This window comes from Myotis brandtii, unplaced genomic scaffold (genome assembly GCF_000412655.1).
Source record: "Myotis brandtii unplaced genomic scaffold, ASM41265v1 scaffold363, whole genome shotgun sequence".
NCBI lineage: Eukaryota > Metazoa > Chordata > Mammalia > Chiroptera > Vespertilionidae > Myotis > Myotis brandtii.
This window is the reverse complement of record NW_005363938.1, coordinates 3,747,771-3,765,310: the sequence shown is the minus strand read 5'-3', so window position 1 is coordinate 3,765,310 and position 17,540 is coordinate 3,747,771. Positions and strand designations below refer to the sequence as shown.

Below are 17,540 nucleotides of genomic sequence, written 5' to 3'. Positions count from 1 at the left end.
GCCTGCAACCCAGGCATGTGCCCTGACCGGGAATTGAACTATGACCTCCTGGTTCATAGGTCAGTGCTCAGCCACTGAGTCATGCTGGCTGGGTTTTGATAACAGCCATTCTAATGGGTGTGAAGTGGTATCTTACTGTGGTTTTGATTTGCATTTCCCAATGAATAACAATGTTGAGCATCTTTTCATGTGTCTGTTGACTATATGTATATCTTCTTTGGTTAAATGCCTTATTCAGATCCTGTACCCATTTTTCAATTAGATTGTTTGTTGTATTTTATTAGCTCTCTGCATATTCTGGATATTAATCACTCATCAGACACATGACTTGCAAATAATAATTTTTTCACTCTCTTGGTAATGTCTTTTGACATATGTATATGTTTTCTTTGTTTTACATTTTTAAAAATTTTTTAGAGAAAATAGAGGAAGGGGGAGAGAAACATCAATTTATTGTTTCACTTATTTATGCATTTATTAGTTGCTTCTTGTATGTGCCCTGTCTGAGGATTGAACATGCAACCTTGGCTTATTGGGATGATGCTCTAACCAACTGAGCTACCTGGCCAGGACCTGATGTACATATAAGTTTTTAATTTTGATGTAGTCAGTTTACCTATTTTTTTCTTACCTGTGCTTTGTGCCATATCCAAGAAGTCATTGTTGAGTCCAGTGTCAAGAAGCCTTTTCCCTGTATTTTCTTTTGAAAGTCTTAGCTCTAATAAAAATAAACAAACAAACAAACTTAATTACCTCTCAAAAAAAAAAGTCTTAGCTCTTAAGGTAATTGATTCATTTTGAGGTTTTGTTTTGTTTGCATATAGTGTAAGATAAGGGTTCAGCTTCGTTCTTTTGCAAATGGGTATCCAGTTTCCTAGCACCTTTTGTTGCAAAGGGACGCTGCCTTTTTTATGTGCTGAATTTTTTTGTTAATGTGCTGGATTTGTTACAATGTCATGTGAGACGTTACTTTGCATATATATATAATATGTTTTTATTGATTTTTAGAGAGAGAAGGGGAGCGGGATAGAAACATCCATGGGAGAGGAACACATCAATCAGCTGCCTCCTGCACAACCCCCTAATGGGGATCGAACCCACAACCTGGGCTTGTTCCCTGATCAGGAATCGAACCATGATCTCTTAGCTCCAGGGTTAGTGCTCAGCCACTGAGCCACATCTGTTGAGCACTTTGCTAATATTTTAATACTTTATTTTTTCTTATTCTTCTGTACTGTTTACTTAAACTTGATATATTTAAATTGTTCCTTATTTGTATCAAACTCTGTTTCTTCCTGGTCAGAGAAGAGAAAATTGCCATCATGCGGGAGAAGCACACAGCTCTGATGAAGCCTATTGTGTTTGCTTTGGAGCATGTAAGGAGCATCACGGCGGCCCCTGCGGAAACACCTCATGAAAAGTGGTTTCAGGATAACTATGGTGATGCAATTGAAAATGCCCTAGAAAAACTGAAGACGCCATCGAACCCCGCAAAACCTGGAAGCAGCTGGATTCCATTTAAAGAGGTGCGGAAAAATCTCAAGAATGTTTCTAAAATGGGAAGTCCTCTATGTGAGATTCAAAATTTAAATAAGGGGACTTTTCTTACTGGGAACACAGAGAAGATTTTGTAAGCCCATGGAAAGCAACCTGTGACCAGTTACTTATGAGAAATATAGAGAAAGGTGTTTTCTTCATTTTGAGTGGGCCTAGGTGGCAGACTTTCATCTAGGTTCGCTCCAAGGAAGAATTTACTCTAAAAGATTAGCCAAGGATAGGGCTCTGGCCTTGAGCTGAATATTGATTGACTGCGGTATTCTCATGGAAGATTAAGAAATTTAATCTTGTACCTGTATAGTTTTTCTAAGTCACTGTTTTGAAATCAATTCTGTGTAGACCATTTGGAGATGATTAGTTTATTTAAATATTTGAGAATCCTTTTAAGTTTTGATCCCCTTAATTCTATATTTTCTTTGGTTTTTATCTTTTACAGCAATAGCACTGTCAGTTGGGGGAGCCTGTTTATTACCTTGTAGTGCTTCTTCCTTCCCTTTCCCTTTCCTATTCCTCACCTTTCCTCCCCTCCCTTCCTCTCCTTTCCTCCCCTCCCTCCCTCCCCTCCCTTCTCTCCTCACCCAAGGATTTTTTCCCATTGCTTTTTAGAGAGAGTGGAGTGGGGAGAGACAATGAGACATCGATTGGTTGCCTCTTGCACGGGGATCGAACCTACAACCTAAGTTGTGCTCTTGACCGGAATCCAACCTGGAACCCTTCAGTCCGCGGGCTGACACTCTATCCACTGAGCTAAACTGGCTAGGGCACCTTGTAGCTTTTTCTTGTTTTTTTTTTTCTTGTCCCTTCGTTCTGTGTGGCTTACCTTTATTGTCTCTATCTAATTTCTTTACTTTAGTAGTGAGAAAACTATTAAAAGGTATAGGGTAGAAACAAAACGTGCATCTAATTTTAGTAAATGCAAGCTGCTAAATTGAAAGGGAATAGCTACAAGCAACAAGACAACACCAACATGAAAGATGGAGCTTATTTTGTGTGGCCTAGCCAAACCTTGTGTCCTTGTTTTCCAATAGCGGTTTCTTGCTTCTTTGTACCATTCTCAGTAAATTAACCCTTTGAGTGCCAACCAATATCCTAGGAACTATGCTAAAATTGCCAAGGCATTTTTGCTGATTTTACAGCAGTTTAGAAAAAAAATTATGAATCGCAAGTAAATGAAGTTATATATTCAAAAACTTAAGGAAACCTTTACTACAGTGACATATTTAGCAATATCATCATCACTAATAAAAGCAGACTTGGAACTGGACGCCATTTCGAAGCTTTGATAGCGCTCCCGGCACTTTTGGTGAAAGGCAGGAGGAGTGCGATCGTGTTCCCCAGCACTCTAGGGGTTAACTAAGAAACCCACAGGAGGAGACATGAGGATTGCTTTTTAAAAACAAGTGGGATGTATGTATATGTATGAAATAAGTAAAAGAAATTTTTTATGATTGTCTTCATTTTAAAGAGTAGTTTTAAGAAATAAAATGAATACCTGTGTCTCCCTTTTTTCTGTAGTGCAGCTAAAAACATAGAATTAGCTAAAGAAATACAACTTTTTAGAAGTCTCACATGTCCCTCCCTAATTCTGTCTTCCTCTATGCAGCCACTATTCTGAATTTTTTAAAAAATATGTTTTTATTCATTTCAGAGAGGAAGGGAGAGGCAGAGAGAGAAAGAAACATCAGTGATAAGAATCATTGATTGGCTGCCTCCTGCATGCCCCCTACTGGGGATCGAGCTCGCAACCCAGGCATGTGCCCTGACTAGGAATCGAACCGTGACCTCTTAGTTCATGGCTCAACATTCAACCATTGTGCCACACCAGCTGGGCTGTTCTGAACTTTTAGTTAATTGATTCCTACTTTAAAAACATAGTTCTTGTTTATTGATGCATTTCTAAATGGTGTATTGTTTAGTTTTTGCCTGGTTTTAACTTTATTTAAATGATATTATATGGCATATATGTGTCTATACTTCTTCCATTATTGATGAAATAGCTTTAGGGTTTTTGTTTTTTTTTTCATCATGATTCATTCATGTTTTGTGTGCAGCTGAATATTGATCTATTATGGGGAAATACCACAGTTTATCCATTGTCCTGTCCGTGGGCACCTGAGAGTTTTCCAGTTGTCTTTTTTATGAACAACAACATGCTAAGGATTGATTTTAAAAGTTTTTTACATGAAAGCAGAGCCTACAGTTCATTAATTCGGATGCAGATTATTGAGTTAGCTACAAGTAGGGACACAACTATTCATGTGACCCATTCCCTATCATTTATTAGAAGGGATTACGGTATATTTCTGCATATTTCAAGCGATCAGAGCTCTGAATTGTTACCAACTTTTCAAGTGGCTTCCTAAAGATGTATCCATCTGACAGCCAACACTGGCTACATCTTTTATTCTATTGCAAGGACTGAATTGATTTGATTTGGCATTGACATAGCATAGCAGTGGAGAATGAGTCTACAGGCCCTTGTGATCACAGCAGTGGTTTCCTTCCATCTGCTGTGATTTCATTGCTTATTTGGATTGGAGGAGGAAGGGGTTTGAACAAAGTAAAAATCACCTAGAGTATACCATTACAGCAGTGTTTTCCCTCCTAGGAATGCCCAACTATATAACAACAAATTAAATGTAGGAACTAGAGCAAGAGGTATTTGAATTGGTATTTCAAGGTTACTTTTATGCCAGATTAAATGTGGAAGAAAATAGGGGTCATAATGATAATTTTAACTTGTTTTTCCCATCTTGTAGATAATGCTGAGTTTGCAACAGAGAGCACAGAAACGTGCAAGTTACATCTTGCGTCTTGAAGAAATCAGCCCGTGGCTGGCTGCTATGACTAACACTGAAATTGCTCTTCCTGGAGAAGTCTCAGCCAGAGACACTGTCACAATCCACAGTGTGGGTGGAACCATCACAATCTTACCTACCAAAACCAAGCCAAAGAAACTTCTCTTTCTGGGGTCAGATGGGAAGAGCTATCCTTATCTTTTCAAAGGTGAGATTTAAAAGAAGAGTATTAGTTTGATTATTAATGCTTTCTGTGCATGTGTGGTAGAAGAAAGTTGTTTCAGGTGAATTTCTATGTCATAAATAGCCAGGAGTATCCTGTCTCTTATGTGATTTTGAATGGAAGTAGTTGGGTGCTGAGGAGTAAAAATTTTCATTCCCACTCTCTCTACTTATGAATTTGTATAAGCAGAACAACTGAGGTACAGCTAATAATGATAGTATCTAATATCTTATGACCAAACTGAATGTTCTCTAAAGCTTGCAGTGTGCCTCCTTGGCTATCTTTTTTTTTTTCTTTTTTTAAAATATATTTTATTGATTTTTTACAGAGAGGGATAGAGAGTTAGAAACATCGATTAGCTGCCTCCTGCGCACCCCCTACTGGGGATGTGCCTGCAACCAAGGAACATGCCCCTGACCGGAATCGAACCTGGGACTCTTCAGTCCACAGGCCAACGCTCTAGCCACTGAGCCAAACTGGTCAGGGCTGGCTATCATTTCTTGAGTGCTATTGCTAATTGAGAAGGACACAAAAAAGTGATATATTTCCACCCTGTCCCATTGTACTTTACCCCATTTGGTCACCTACACTAGCTGCTTTAATTCTGTTTCCATAGGATTGGAGGATTTACATCTGGATGAGAGAATAATGCAATTCCTGTCTATCGTGAATACTATGTTTGCTACAATCAATCGCCAGGAAACACCTCGTTTCCACGCTCGGCACTATTCTGTAACACCACTAGGAACACGGTCAGGGCTGATCCAGTGGGTGGATGGAGCCACACCCTTGTTTGGTCTTTACAAACGATGGCAACAACGAGAAGCTGCCTTACAAGCACAAAAGGTTGATAAAAATTCAAGTATACGTCTCCTTTTATTTGAATGTGCCTAAACAACTATATTAGTTGCTGCTGTTATATGTGAAATATTTCTAGGCTTTACTGCACTGGGGCATTTTTGTAAGTTTGTAAGTTAAAGAAGGAACAGATTTGAGGTACCTAGGAAAGTGTTTTTGAGAGACATTTTATAAAAATAAAGTTTTAATAGAAATAATGACATTGGGTTAATCTTTTAGACAAATATGGGGAGAGAGGGTGGTAGTGTGGTTAATACTTAGTAACTTGGTAATTCACATCTTAAGTGCTTTTTGTTAGGCTTACTCTAAGTGTTTTCTAGGGTCTTTTAAATTAAATTTGTAAATAATAGATAGCTTTGACCCAGGTTCTTTTAAGTTAAATAGTAAGAAACAACTTTAGAGTTAGTCACTGTATTGTACCTGTGAAATTTATACTTTGTTTAGACTAGGAATTTTATTTAGAATATATTTTAGCTAAGAATCTTATTGCTTAGTATATGCCAGGAACAGTAGTACTAAGTGCTATGGATATAAAGATAGATTTTATACAGTCTCAACCTCATGATTGGTAGGTATGGGAAGAAGCAAGATTTTGAAAGGAATCAAGCTATAAAGTAGGCATAGGAGGCTGCAGAACAATTATTGAAGGGTAACTTAGAGATGGGAACCAGAGATGGGCTATCTAAATATCTGTTAATTTTTTATTGATTGTCATACTGATGAAAATGAAATATGTATATAAATGATAAAGTCTAAACAGAATTATACGTTACAAAGAAGAATGTAAATAGGATGTTGAGCTTGACTTGAACTTGAAGAAAATAGAACAGTAGAACAACTTTAATAAAGTAGTAGTAGTAGTAGGTGTAGTACCTAATTATGAGAAAGATATTAGATAAGAAAGATGCATAGTCCAGAAGAATTGGCTCTTTGGTGCATGAGATTCTCTTGGGTGGGTGGAGAATGCCACAGAAAAAAAGAGTTTTAAAAATACTACTTTGCATTCAAAGTAATCTTTTACCTTTATTTAAATAAAGTTGATCTTTTCTTTTAAAATAATTTTTTTACAGGCCCAAGATTCCTACCAAACCCCTCAGAATCCTGGAATTGTGCCCCGTCCTAGTGAACTTTATTACAGTAAAATTGGCCCTGCTTTAAAAGCAGTTGGACTTAGTCTGGATGTGTCCCGACGGGATTGGCCTCTTCATGTGATGAAGGCAGTGTTAGAAGAGTTAATGGAAGCCACCCCCCCAAATCTCCTCGCTAAAGAGCTTTGGTCATCTTGCACTACACCTGATGAATGGTGGAGAGTCACACAGGTATGTTTTTGTTTTTTTATTTTAGTCAGTATTTATTCTTTTGCCTGCTTCCTGTCTTGTCCTATCTATCTGGTTCACCCTCCTCTTTCTCCCTGCTTCCCTCCAGACTTAGTAGTTTGAGACCTATATTTGAATCTTATAAGATAGTAGAGGCCCAGTGCATGACATTCGTGCACTGCGGGGGGGTGGGAGTGCCCTCAGCCCAGTCTGTGGGACCCCTCGGGGGATGTCCAACTGCTGGCTTAGGCCTGCTCCCCTAACATTCTGATATCACTTAAGCAGGACCAATGAGGACCATCGTGTCGTGTGCAGCTGCTCAGTACAGAGCCTTCTGTGACCATGCATAGCAGCCCTGAGGAGTGCTAGCTATTTATTTAGAAACAAAGGAGTAGGATCATGTAATTTTGTGAATTTTAGAGCATTGGTCCATGTTGGAAGGAAATTTGCTAATTCATTTTTCTTATTTCCCCACCCCTTCTTCTTTAGTCTTATGCCAGATCTACTGCGGTCATGTCTATGGTCGGGTACATAATTGGCCTTGGAGATAGACATTTGGATAATGTTCTCATAGACATGACAACTGGAGAGGTTGTTCACATAGATTACAATGTTTGCTTTGAAAAAGGTAAATTTAACTTGGACTTTATATTTATTATGAGGGTCAAATATTTTTTGGTGAAAGGACAAAAATACCATGATTTGTCTTTTCAAGGTAAAAGCCTTCGCGTTCCTGAGAAAGTACCTTTTCGGATGACACAGAACATTGAAACAGCACTGGGTGTAACTGGAGTAGAAGGTGTTTTTAGGCTTTCATGTGAGCAGGTATGTTGTTTTCTCTTATACCTCTTAAATTAAAAAATCATGTGGCATGAAAAACTACATTTTCATGAGGAAACTTATGGCAAAACTTAAACTCTTCTGAAAACAGGTTTTACACATAATGCGGCGTGGCAGAGAGACTTTGCTGACGTTGCTGGAGGCCTTTGTGTATGACCCTCTGGTGGACTGGACAGCTGGGGGTGAGGCTGGGTTCGCCGGTGCTGTCTATGGTGGAGGTGGCCAGCAGGCCGAGAGCAAGCAGAGCAAGAGAGAGATGGAACGGGAGATCACCCGCAGCCTCTTTTCTTCCAGAGTAGCTGAAATTAAGGTGAAGCCAGTGATAAGTCATTGTCATCTTTTTGTTAATAGAGTTAACATATCCATTAAAAATTTGAGTAAAACTGTTTTTCTAAAAAAAAATTTTGCAAGACTGTAATGTATAATATTGAAAAATGGCAGTGAAACAGGGCACTTCGATGTCTTTTTATTAGGAAATACATACAAAGACACACAATGATGTGAAAAATTATATCTTTTTAAAGAGGTTGAAATGTGTTTGCCAATGCCTATTTTAAGTGTTCTTTAATTGGATAGCCTCCCTTTGGTCTTGGTTTTAATATCCTCGTAGCCAGTGATGCTCATCTTGTTTTGTGTGATGTGACAGTAACTGTATGGGATAGTAGAATTTAGTCTTACTTTGTGAACTTGGACAATTTTGTTATCGTTGTGAAATATGGGTGATGCTTTGTTGAGATTTAAATAGAATAATTTGTCCAAGATATCCTTCTAGCATGATTCTTAGTTGACCCCGTAAGAATCTTCCTAACCATAATACCTTTCACAGGTGAACTGGTTTAAGAATAGGGATGAGATGCTGGTTGTGCTTCCCAAGCTGGACAGCAGCTTAGACGAATACCTAAGCTTGCAAGAGCAATTGACAGATGTGGAAAAACTGCAGGGCAAGCTGCTGGAAGAAATAGAGTTTCTGGAAGGAGCTGAAGGAGTGGATCATCCTTCTCACACTCTGCAGCACAGGTTTAAAACAGTGTTGAACTCATTTCTAAATATATGCCTTTAAGGAGAATTTGCATATTTGTGTAAATACTGTCAACTTGAATTAGACTTATTGCAGCAACTCACCCAAATGACAAAAGCTTTTTCAAGGATTGCAGTTTCAAAGTGTTAATAAACAAGAATTCACTTAAATTGTTTTGCTTTATTATATTTACTTTAAATGTTTGAATAATAGTTAAGGGAAAGTGGGCATAGTGGTTAGAACACTGAACTGGGCTTCAGAAAAACCTGGGTTTAGGTTTTTTTCTCTACACTTTGTATCTGAATCTTTATTCATTTATACATTGGCAATGATTTCATCTACTTCTCTGAGTTTTTTAAGCCTTAAATTAGAGTGATCTAAGTGAATGAACCTTGCAGAGAACAGGTGCTCAGTGTTGAATATGCAAGTTCCAAACACTGCACGCGGCTCATATGTATATGTATGTGTGTGTGTGTGTGTGTGTGTGTGTGTGTGTGTGTGTGTGTGTGTGTAGATTTACACACACACACACACACACACACATACTATTGATTTCAGAGAGGAAGGAAGAGGGAGAGAGAGAAATATCAATGATGAGAGAGAATCATTGATTGGCTGCCTCTTGCATGACCCCTACTGGGGATGTAGCCTGCAACCAGGGACTGTGACCTCCTGGTTCATAGGTCAATGCTCAACCACTGAGCCACACTGGCCAGGCACATCAGTCTTTTTTTAACCTTTAAATAACTCAGAACAGAACCTGGCTGGTGTGGTAGAATTTTGCTTAAAATGTGAGTATAGTTGGACAGAACTGTGGGGTCAGGATAAACCAGAGAAGTAAGCAACATTTGAGCAGTGCCCTCAAGATTGAAAAGGAGCTTATAAGGCAGTCCAAGTGTGAGCAAAGTCAGGGTTATGGAAGTACATAGAAGAAATAACAGAAAGTAATTTAAACATTTTCCCCCTTCTATTAGGTATTCTGAACACACCCAACTACAGACTCAGCAAAGGGCTGTCCAAGAAGCAATCCAGGTGAAGCTAAATGAGTTTGAACAGTGGATAACACACTATCAGGCTGCATTCAGTAATTTAGAGGCTACACAACTTGCAAGTTTGCTTCAGGAGATAAGCACACAGATGGACCTTGGTATGAGTTGACTTTTTTAGATAACACATGTGAGCATGTGAGTTTTGTAATTGTGTCTTTATGTGTGGGGTTCTGATTTGTGCTCCCTTGGTAGTGACCGCTGATTTGAAATGGTTTCATCACGATTATTAATTACTTTTACTTCAAGGTCCTCCAAGCTATGTACCAGCAACAGCCTTTCTGCAGAATGCTGGCCAGGCCCACTTGATTAGCCAGTGCGAGCAGCTGGAGGGAGAGGTTGGCGCGCTGCTGCAGCAGAGGCGCTCAGTGCTCCGAGGCTGCCTGGAACAGCTGCATCACTATGCCACAGTGGCGCTGCAGTATCCAAAGGCCATATTTCAGAAACATCGAATTGAACAGTGGAAGACCTGGATGGAAGAGCTCATCTGCAACACCACAATAGAGCGCTGTCAAGAACTCTACAGGAAGTAAGTTTATAGCACTTCATTTTTTTACTACTTGTTGGGTTTAGAAAAAAGTGTTCAATTATTTAATTGCAGAATATTTAATTTTCCCTGAAAGAAAAGGTTGATAGATGGGATTTGTCTGGAGTCACTTTTGTCTTGATTTTAAGATGATTTGAGGTCATGTTTTCCCTTATAAGACAGTGGGTCTTTCTAATTTATTAAAATGTATCCCAGTGTAAGAGGGGTGTGACCAGGGTAAAGAGAGCTGAATCAAACATTGATTCTGTCACTTACCAGTAAGTCATCTTGGGATGTTACTTTGGCTCTCGAGACTTTTTCTATCTGTAAAATGGAAGTAATGGTTCCTACTCTTCAAGGTTAGAGTATCAAATGTAATATTCAATATATAGTATTTTATAAACCATAAACTTGTTTATAAGCAGGGAGTGGTTATATAACAAGCACCTCTTTCTATTTTTGTATAGATATGAAATGCAGTATGCTCCTCAACCACCCCCAACAGTGTGTCAGTTCATCACCGCCACTGAAATGACCCTGCAGCGGTACGCAGCAGACATAAACAGCAGACTTATTAGACAAGTGGAACGCTTGAAACAGGAAGCTGTCACTGTGCCCGTTTGTGAAGATCAGTTGAAAGAAATTGAACGTTGCATTAAAGTGTTTCTTCATGAGAATGGAGAAGAAGGTTCTTTAAGTCTAGCAAGTGTTATTATTTCTGCCCTTTGTACCCTCACAAGGTGAGTAGCTAACCTCATGTCGAGATTATTTTGTTGTCTTGGACACACTGATGCATATTGAGATTTCATGAGTCTTTTGTTTAGTCCCAAGCTTGAGGTATTTTTTTTTACTTTCATTAGTCTTGCCCAGTGTTACAGCTGCTTATTTCCTTTTAGATTTTGAGTTATCTTCATTTATGGGTGAGTTTAGCTAAGTCAGTTTCACTACACAAATATTTATCACATTTAGGCGTAACCTGATGATGGAAGGTGCAGCTTCGAGTGCTGGAGAGCAGCTGGTCGACCTGACTTCTCGGGATGGAGCCTGGTTCTTAGAGGAGCTCTGCAGTATGAGCGGAAACGTCACCTGTCTGGTTCAGTTACTGAAGCAGTGCCACCTGGTGCCACAGGACTTAGACATTCCAAACCCCATGGAAGCATCTGAGGCAGTTCACTTAGCTAATGGAGTATACACCTCACTTCAGGTGAATACTTATATGACCTTAAATTTTGGAATTTTGTTTTAGATGTTGAACATTGTACTTCTCATCTCTTTACTTCAGAAAAGCAATTTGACTTCCTCCCCTTTTAGTGTTGCTTAAGCAGTCACTTAAAGATCAGTGTGAGGTTTATATCTGTAACTTAATTACGTTTGCATTAAGTTTGTGCATAAATTATGGCATTAAGTCTCTAAGTGTGTCACCTAAACTCAGAAAATGTTAAATTATATTTCTTACATATTTATAGGAATTAAATTCAAATTTCCGGCAAATCATATTTCCAGAAGCATTGAGATGTTTAATGAAAGGAGAATACACATTAGAAAGTATGCTTCAGGAACTGGACAGTCTTATTGAACAGACAACTGATGGCGTTCCCCTGCAGACTCTAGTTGAATCTCTTCAAGCCTATTTAAGAAATGCAGCTATGGGGCTTGAGGAAGAAACACATGCTCATTACATCGATGTTGCAAGGCAAGTGCTCTGTTTTCTTCTGAAATAGATGGGGAAGCCAGATAAGCATTTTGAGCTCTTATTTTTCTGTAAGTTTACTTTTAATTTTTGGAGCAGATATAATTACTTATTAATGCTTATATACATGTCATTTTAGAAACCTTTTATTTGAAAACTAGAGGCCCAGTGCGCATTTTGTGTACGGGGGTATGGGGGTCCCCTTAGCCCAGCCAGCACCTTCTCCAATCCGGGACCCCTTGGGGGTGTCTGACTGCCCGTTTTGGGGATCAGGCATAAACCGGCAATTGGACATCCCTCTCACAATCCTGGACCGCTGGCTCCTAATTGCTCACCTGCCTGCCTGCCTGGTCGCCCATAACTGCCCCTTCCTGCCGGCCTTGTTATCCCACGCAGCCTGACTGTTCAGTCATTTGGTCATCCCTCACTAACCCCCCTGCCGGCCTGGTCATAGGCAGCCCTCTTGTGAGGGTGTGGTGGTCAATTTGCATATTACCTCTTTATTATATAGGATAATTACAGATTCACAGGAAGTTGTAAAAAAAATGTAGGTAGGGAGGTCTTGTGCATGCTTCATCCCTCCTCCTCCAATATTAGCATCTTGCATGCCTATAGTACAATAGTAACACCATGCATATGACACCGGTACAGTCCACAGAACTAAGATTTCACCAGTAACATAAGCACTCACTTTTGTGTGTGTGCATATGTGTAGTTCCTTGCCGTTTTTTAAAAATACATTTTTTTTATTGATTTCAGAGAGGGGGAGAGAGAGAGAGAAACAGCAATGATGAGAGAGAATCATTGATCAGCTGCCTCTTGCACACCCCTTATTGGGGATGGAGCCTGCAACCTGGCCATGTGCCCCAACTGGGAATTGAACCCCAACCTCCTGGTTCATAGGTTGATGCTCAGCCTCTGAGCCACACTGGGCCGGGCTTCCATGCATTTTTATCAGATACCTTCATATATCCTTTTAGTGCTGTAGTTTCACCATACCTGCACGTACAGCACAAACTGGAGTGTGAATTTTTTAAGCCAGCCCTTAGAACTCCATGGAAGCATCTGAGCCAGTTCACTTAGCTAATGGAGTATACACCTCAATTCAGAACAATACTTGTAAGTTAGCTTAAATTTTATAGGTTTGCTTTAGATATTGAATACTGTATTTCTTAGCTCTTAAATCCAGAAAAACAATTAGACTTTGGAATCTGTAGAGATTGGGCAGTATCTCTAGCCATGCACTATACCCATAGCTAAGCCCCAAGCCCCTTTATTCCTGGTGACTCAAAACCTCATTCTTTGGCATTCTGATGTTCATTTCAGAAAATATAATTGAGGGAATAGAAATAAATTGTCCCATCACACTTCTTCCCAAAGGGAAATTCAAAGATATAAGATAGTTGAGAGAATAATATAATGAACCCCCATCTTACCACCATCAGTAATTATCTGTACCTGGTCAATCTTATTTAAGTTGTACCACCCCAATTTTTTTGAAGCAAATATTTTTTCATTCTTAAATTAACTGCAGGAAATATATATGTAAAACATAAACTTGTTTTTTCTTAATCTTGGTGCCATTATTTCAGAAAAAATAATAATTCTTTAATGTTTCCTGTTCTCCTGCATTCAAAATTTTTCTGTTTTCTCATGTTTCTTTGTAGTTGTTTTACTCTGCAGAAAAAAATGAACGTAATTATTATAGCACAAACATGTCAGCTCAGTAGTGATAAATGGCAGGTATTTCAGTTTACGGTCAATAGTTGGCTCTACTGTGTGACAGTAATATGAACATACTTGACAGTGTTTGCTAGTTCCACCAGCTTAGGAATTTTGGGGTTCTTGACTTTTTTTGTTTTAATATTGGGGGTTTGTATTATTTCACATTCTGTGTGCAATGTGAGGCTGTAATGTTTTTTTGTAGTTCTTTTTAAAATTGTCACAATTCAAGTTTACATAAAATTTAATCACATGAATAATTGCTAATACTGAATTGGAACCATTGACTTCACATTGTGATTAACACCAAATGCCATTTTATTGTAACACTTCTTCCTTAATGCAAAAGACTTTTTTTCTAGGCTGCATGCTGCTGTGAGACTTGTTGACCATTTGTGCTTCCCCCAAATGTATTGCTCTTTACTGAGGGTTTTAACTTCCTGTTTTTTCTCTGTAGAGTACTTCATGCTCAATATGGTGAATTAATCCAACCAAGAAATGGTTCAGTTGATGAGACACCAAAAATGTCAGCTGGCCAGATGCTTTTGGTAGCATTTGATGGCATGTTTGCCCAAGTTGAGACTGCTTTTGGCTTATTAGTTGAAAAGGTAAATATTGACTTGGTATTATGAGTAATGCAAATGCAGCAAAGTAGTTGTTCAGTGTGGGAAAAATGGAGAGATGAACTTTTTTTTTTTTTTCATTTATATAGTTAAACAAGATGGAAATTCCTGTAGCTTGGCGAAAGATCGACATTATAAGGGAAGCCCGAAGTACCCAAGTCAATTTTTTTGATGATGATAATCACCGGCAGGTGCTAGAAGAGATTTTCTTTCTCAAAAGACTACAGACAATTAAGGAGTTTTTCAGGCTCTGTGGTACCTTTTCTAAAACTTTGTCAGGTAATATTTCACATTTAAACATGCTGGATTTATGTGGTATTTTGGAAGGCAGTGGGATGGAGTAGGCTTAATTTAATTGTTCGCTCATAAAATCTTAAGTTTTTAAATAAGCAGCATTATTACCTTATTTTAGTATGGCATGAAATACTTTTAGACAATTTCCTTCTTGTAGGATCAAGTTCCCTGGAAGATCAGAACGCTGTCAATGGGCCGGTACAGATTGTTAATGTGAAAACCCTTTTTAGAAACTCCTGCTTCAGTGAAGACCAGATGGCCAAACCTATAAAGGCATTCACAGCTGACTTCGTGAGGCACCTCTTGATTGGACTGCCGAACCAAGCCCTGGGGCTCACGCTCTGCAGTTTCATCAGCGCGCTCGGTGTGGACATCATTGCTCAGGTGGAGGCAAAGGATTTTGGTGCTGAAAGCAAAGTTTCTGTCGATGATCTGTGTAAGAAAGCTGTGGAGCACAACATCCAGGTTGGAAAATTCTCTCAGTTGGTCATGAACAGGGCAACTGTATTAGCAAGTTCCTACGACACTGCCTGGAAGAAGCATGACTTGGTGCGCAGGTTGGAAACCAGTATCTCCTCTTGTAAGACAAGCCTGCAGCGTGTTCAGCTACATATTGCCATGTTTCAGGTAGGGTTTTTTGGGTTTTTTTATACTGTGTTTTCCCTCAATGTAGGAATTTGAAAAACTGGGGGAGTTAACATAAAACAGTATAAACAGAGAACTTCTTAACCCCTAGAGTGCCGGGGAGCGCGATCGAGCTCCTCCTGTCTTTCGCCAAAAGTGCCGGGAGCACTATCAAAGCTTCGAAATGGCGTCCAGTTCTAAGTCTGTTTTTATTAGTGATGATGATATTGCTAAATATGTCAATGTAGTAAAGGTTTCCTTAAGTTTTTGAATATATAACTTCATTTACTTGCGATTCATAATTTTTTTTCTAAACTGCTGTAAAATCAGCAAAAATGCCTTGGCAATTTTAGCATAGTTCCTAGGATATTGGTTGGCACTCAAAGGGTTAAACCTCCTGAACTGTGCCAACCAAGAGCAAACCTAGCTTTAGTATTTTGGCTTTTTCAATTATCCTTATTTCTTTTTTATATAGTTGAGATAATTTTGCATTTACAGTTGTGTCCTTTGAATTGGTTTCTGTCAGTATTGTAAAGGTTAGTATTATCTATGTCATTATTATGTTTGTTATGTGGATATGCCTCCTGTATTGTTTAATATCTAAAGGTTCTTTCTAAAGTGACTTCCAGTTCCCTGATGCTCTGATGTGACAACAGCTTTGTGCATAAATCTGTCTCATCTGGGAATTGCTCTTAGAAGCCTGTGTTTGTCCTTGCTTATTTAGGGGCAGTATGACTAGAAAAGGCTTTAGGGATGAAGTGATTTGGATTCAGGTTATGAACTTGAATTTAGCATGTCTGGCTGGCATGGCTCATTAGGTCACGGTTTGATTCCTAGTCAGGGCGCATGCCCAGGTTTTGGGCTCAGTCCTCGGTGGGGGGCATGCAGGAGGCAGCCAATCAATGATTCTATCTCATCATTGATGTTTCTATCTTTTTCTCCCTCTCCTTTTCTCTCTGAAATCAATAAAAATATATTTTTAAAAATATATGTAAGACACCAAGCACAGTAACATTGTAGCTACTTATTCCCCCTCCCCCCTTTTTTTCCCCAAATATAGTCTTCAATATTGTCAATAACTTCAAACAAGTTGTGCATGGAGTAATATTTGGGTACTACATTGTCCTGGAATCTGTTTTGGCACAAATAATGTTTACTTTGTACCATTTATATTGAAGCTGCTTCCCAATAATGGAATTGGTGGTTTCAGCTCAGTGCATGGAACCCCAGCGTATTTCCTTCTCCTCGCAGTTTTATTGTTGGCTGTTTCCTTAGTTCATAAGTTAAGAAAAGTAATTATTCAAATTATGAAATTGCATTTATTTCAAATTTAAAAATTGCACTTATTAGCAGTCCCTGTAGCACATTCGGATGTGTTTTTGGGATGTTTTTTAACTTCTAAAAAATGTAATGCTGAAAAATTTTATTGTTTTATACATTTGGAGTTTATTCCCTTAAAAATTAACAACTGCATGGAAAACATTGTAAAAGTCCTTTCAGTTGTATCTGAACACAATTTAAACTCTAAGCATAATGCATAACTTTTAAATTGTTGTCCAAACATCCCTTGGGCCTTCTTGGGCCACCCTTACCACATATAGGATGACTTCATCTTCTCTCAACAGTTGCCCACCCCTTTTTCTCACTTCTAGATTCTCTGTTTTGAGAATTCTTTCTTTTGTGACTGCTGCATTAATTCTTTTGGTCACTTGGCTAGCCTCCATGCTGGACAACCCTTCCCACCACCACACCTGTTTCAGCTTCTTAACTGGAGATTATCTTTCAGATGGAGGGATTGTGTACTAGTCTTTTACATAGAATAGTAACTATCTTCAAAATTACTATTTCAGTGTTGCAAATCACTGATCCAAGAAATTTATCAGGCATTCTGTACCTGGTGTGGTCCTTTTGTAATGTTTCTTCTATTACTCTTCCTGCCCAGCCCGCTTTGCTGCAGCTGGGTTTCTCTGTCTCCCCTTTCAGTCCCAACATTGCTCCCTTTATTTGTTTATCTAAACGTTTTTTTCCTCCTGAATTTATTACATTTCTTTTTCTTTGAACAGTGGCAGCATGAAGATCTCCTTATCAACAGACCACAAGCCATGTCAGTCACACCTCCCCCTCGGTCTGCCATCCTAACCAGCATGAAAAAGAAACTTCATACTCTGAGCCAAATTGAAACTTCTATTGCAGCAGTTCAGGTGTGTTTTTGTCAGATCTTCCTTCCAGCACGTCTTACTTTTAGGAATAACCTAGACTGTGATGAAATGAAGTAATAGTGCTGTGTTGTTTAATATATCTACATGCTTGTTCTTGGCTTCTAAGCCACAGAAGCATGGCCCTCCCTTCTCACTTATATTTTTTTACTAGAGGCCCGGTGCACGAAATTCGTGCACTGGGTGGGG

The 17,540-nt window shown here is 38.9% G+C and overlaps 1 protein-coding gene across 6 annotated transcripts in view; it reads left to right on the top strand.

Annotated features, from left to right (window-relative positions):
• Window positions 1–17,540, top strand: part of SMG1 (SMG1 phosphatidylinositol 3-kinase-related kinase) — a 155,816-nt gene that overhangs the window by 123,044 nt on the left and 15,232 nt on the right. For 5 of the 6 annotated variants that reach the window (XM_014544419.1, XM_014544423.1, XM_014544420.1 and 2 more), the window contains 16 exons: window positions 1,304–1,526; window positions 4,317–4,563; window positions 5,195–5,424; window positions 6,507–6,755; window positions 7,242–7,577; window positions 7,684–7,902; window positions 8,419–8,609; window positions 9,585–9,757; window positions 9,906–10,185; window positions 10,650–10,922; window positions 11,152–11,386; window positions 11,649–11,875; window positions 14,052–14,202; window positions 14,307–14,496; window positions 14,669–15,138; window positions 17,199–17,336. In XM_014544419.1, the coding sequence (XP_014399905.1) occupies window positions 1,304–1,526; window positions 4,317–4,563; window positions 5,195–5,424; window positions 6,507–6,755; window positions 7,242–7,577; window positions 7,684–7,902; window positions 8,419–8,609; window positions 9,585–9,757; window positions 9,906–10,185; window positions 10,650–10,922; window positions 11,152–11,386; window positions 11,649–11,875; window positions 14,052–14,202; window positions 14,307–14,496; window positions 14,669–15,138; window positions 17,199–17,336 (3,832 nt within the window). The remainder of the gene's footprint in view (window positions 1–1,303; window positions 1,527–4,316; window positions 4,564–5,194; window positions 5,425–6,506; window positions 6,756–7,241; window positions 7,578–7,683; window positions 7,903–8,418; window positions 8,610–9,584; window positions 9,758–9,905; window positions 10,186–10,649; window positions 10,923–11,151; window positions 11,387–11,648; window positions 11,876–14,051; window positions 14,203–14,306; window positions 14,497–14,668; window positions 15,139–17,198; window positions 17,337–17,540) is intronic. The other variant, XM_005871998.2, reaches the window with a different exon arrangement.